General features: G+C 51.5%; 1 protein-coding gene across 5 annotated transcripts in view; it reads right to left on the bottom strand.

Annotated features, from left to right (window-relative positions):
* plxna3 (plexin A3) overlaps window positions 1-2,557 on the bottom strand; it is a 60,671-nt gene that overhangs the window by 55,859 nt on the left and 2,255 nt on the right. For all 5 annotated transcript variants that reach the window (XR_001660290.1, XM_007541940.2, XM_016665989.1 and 2 more), the window contains exons 3-4: window positions 1,491-2,038; window positions 1,237-1,401 (exon numbers count right to left, since the gene is read on the bottom strand). Coding sequence is in view for 4 of the 5 variants with exons in the window: in XM_007541940.2 (XP_007542002.1) it covers window positions 1,237-1,401; window positions 1,491-2,038 (713 nt within the window). In the remaining variant the exon portion in view is untranslated. The remainder of the gene's footprint in view (window positions 1-1,236; window positions 1,402-1,490; window positions 2,039-2,557) is intronic.

The following is a 2,557-nucleotide window of genomic DNA, read 5'->3' on the forward strand; positions in this document are numbered from 1 at the left end:
ATTAATGATAAAAGAATAGTCAGTGCAAAATAGCCTGCAAATCCTCTGGTGGGGGCGGTGAGGGACCTGGATAGGGGATGGGGGGCGCTGGCCTGAAAAAGGTTGAGAAACGCTGCACTAAAGTGTAACCGCCTCATCATGACAATAACAAATATGTATTTGTGTATTTTTTTAACTAGCTGAAGAAATGTTTATCTTCAGCATCAATAAACCTGCAACCTGCTCTCTGAGCTGCTGTAGCGGATTAATATCGTTAAATAAGAGCTGGAAACTCTTATGACTTCACATGATCATCACCGTATGTTTCCTGGACGTCTCGTGGTTTCCCTCCTCTCAGAGAACCGACTGAAAAGGAATTAAAAGGAGACAAAAAAAATCCAACAACCTTTCAGAAAACTGCTGACGGCGACCTTTGAACCATGAAGAAATGAGCTGGAGTTTAACTTTAATGCCAGCAGTTGGTCCTGATCTGATGGAGTCGGACAGGAAGTCCTCACAGCCAGAGGGAAAAACACACACACAGACACACACCTCCATAGCGAGGACAGACGGTGGCTTGCTGCAGACGCTTAGTGAAGAATGGGTCTGTCTCTCACACACACACACACACACACACACACACCATCCCTGCTGCTGATAAAGGAAGCAGGTCAGATGGGCCGTAAGCCCCGCCCCCAGCGCTCAGACCCGGTTCTGATGTTTTATGGCTTTCATCAGCGTGAGGCTGATTGGCCGGTTCTGCTTCCCCCATTGCACCCCCGAACCGGGCCGGCCCAGATCGCCGCTCCTGCCAGAGTCTCCCTGCCTGGTTGCCATGGCAACGACTGCAGGCCATTACCGCCGTGAATACGAACATCATCTACCCCCGACCTGAAATAACCCCACTGCAGCTCACACTGAGACACATTTCCTTCTGCTCCGTTCTCCATTCCTCGCCTACAAAGGAGCCGAGTTCAGAACCCTGCGGAGCGGATCCGGAACAATCTGGAAATCTGATTGGACTCCAAGCTCAGAAAAACGCCACCATCAGACCCTGAAGCTGTGAGACGAACGCCACAGCACGATGGAGGCGCCGTGTTGCTGCATCAGGCAAGAAACGATGGAAAACAGGAAACCATCCCATAAAGCATCAACGTTATGCAAAAAGGAAACTTTGTGAAAACCGCAGCGCCACAGACGTGGCGCCAGGTCTCGCCTGAAAAAGATGTTTTTGATCTCATTCTGCCGACGACTCACAGTGTGGATGCAGTGCAGCTCTTTGTTGAGTAACCACGGCAACGTGAGGTGTCCCTCTCCGCGGTAACAGGAGCTGATGCGCTCCCTCATGGCCAGGTTGATGTCATGCAGGGTGAACAGACACAGCACCGTCTCTCTGGGCGGGTTGGAGCGGTTCTTCTGACCCTGGACACAGAAACAGCAGCCCGGTCAGAGTTGCCGGCTCCACGGCTGCACTGCGGCAGGTAGCACAGGAAGAGACGCAGGGAGCTCACCTGTGAGAAGACCACAAACAGGACGTCGTCGTCCGGACCCAGGCCGAGCGCCTGGGCCAGCCGCCGGCCCGGCTTCTGCCTGTAGGCGGCCTGGACCAGCCGGTACTCAACGCCGTCCTTTGTGCAGCCCAGAGGAAACTCCACGTACGAGTAGAACTCAGTGTCGTTGGAGCACATCCTCACAATCTTGGAGGTGAAGAACTTCTCCCCGCCGGCCTCCATCTGGGTCAGCTGCGTGTCCAGCTGCAGTGTCAGGAAGTAGACGTAGGTCCGGCTGGAGAAGCCGTACACATAGTAGATGTCGAAGGCCGGGTAGGTGGACAGCGTGTCCGACGGGATCTTGATCTGCGACGACACAAATTCGTCCTGGTAGACCAGCGAGAACATGTCGTTGTTCTCCTCGTCGGCCACCAGCTTCCTGCTGGACAGCGTGGGGAAGTACTCTGACTTCCCATCGATGGCGGCGCCAATGAACAGCCGACTGCTGCCTTTCACTGGCTTCTTCTTCCTGGAGTCCGCCGTCCAATCATCTTCCCCAACGACCACGCCTGCAGAGGGAGAGGAAAAGGAGTTAGAGAACCTCCAGGCCTCCGGGGGGCGCCGACCCGGCAGGTCACGAGGAGGCGCAGGGATGGTCTGGCCTGATACGGCTGCTGCTCAGCGACAGGAAGTAAATGTTTGAGCGTTGAAACCATAGACATAATATAAGGATAGACCCTCATGCACCGCTCTCGCCTATTGTAGCTGATTTAGGGCGGCCATCTTGGAGCGGTCCACCACTCCACTCAGCGTTATGTGTTTAGCAGCACAATGACGTATCAGCGGATTTAATCGATCATAACACACTTTTTTGTTACTGTAACCATATTCAAACATCTATCAAAGCTACATTTATAAACAATTGTATTTTTAAGTATGTTTTTAATACATAGTTCATCATATTTAAATATGCTTAGTGGCTATAACAATAGAAGAGGAATGGAATATTCTGATATCGATGTATGAAGAGCATATTACAAAGCACACAGCCGTTCATTTATTTAATAAATTATTTAGTAATATCAATA

This window comes from Poecilia formosa, unplaced genomic scaffold (assembly GCF_000485575.1).
Source record: "Poecilia formosa unplaced genomic scaffold, Poecilia_formosa-5.1.2 Scaffold643, whole genome shotgun sequence".
NCBI classification, from domain to species: domain Eukaryota; kingdom Metazoa; phylum Chordata; class Actinopteri; order Cyprinodontiformes; family Poeciliidae; genus Poecilia; species Poecilia formosa.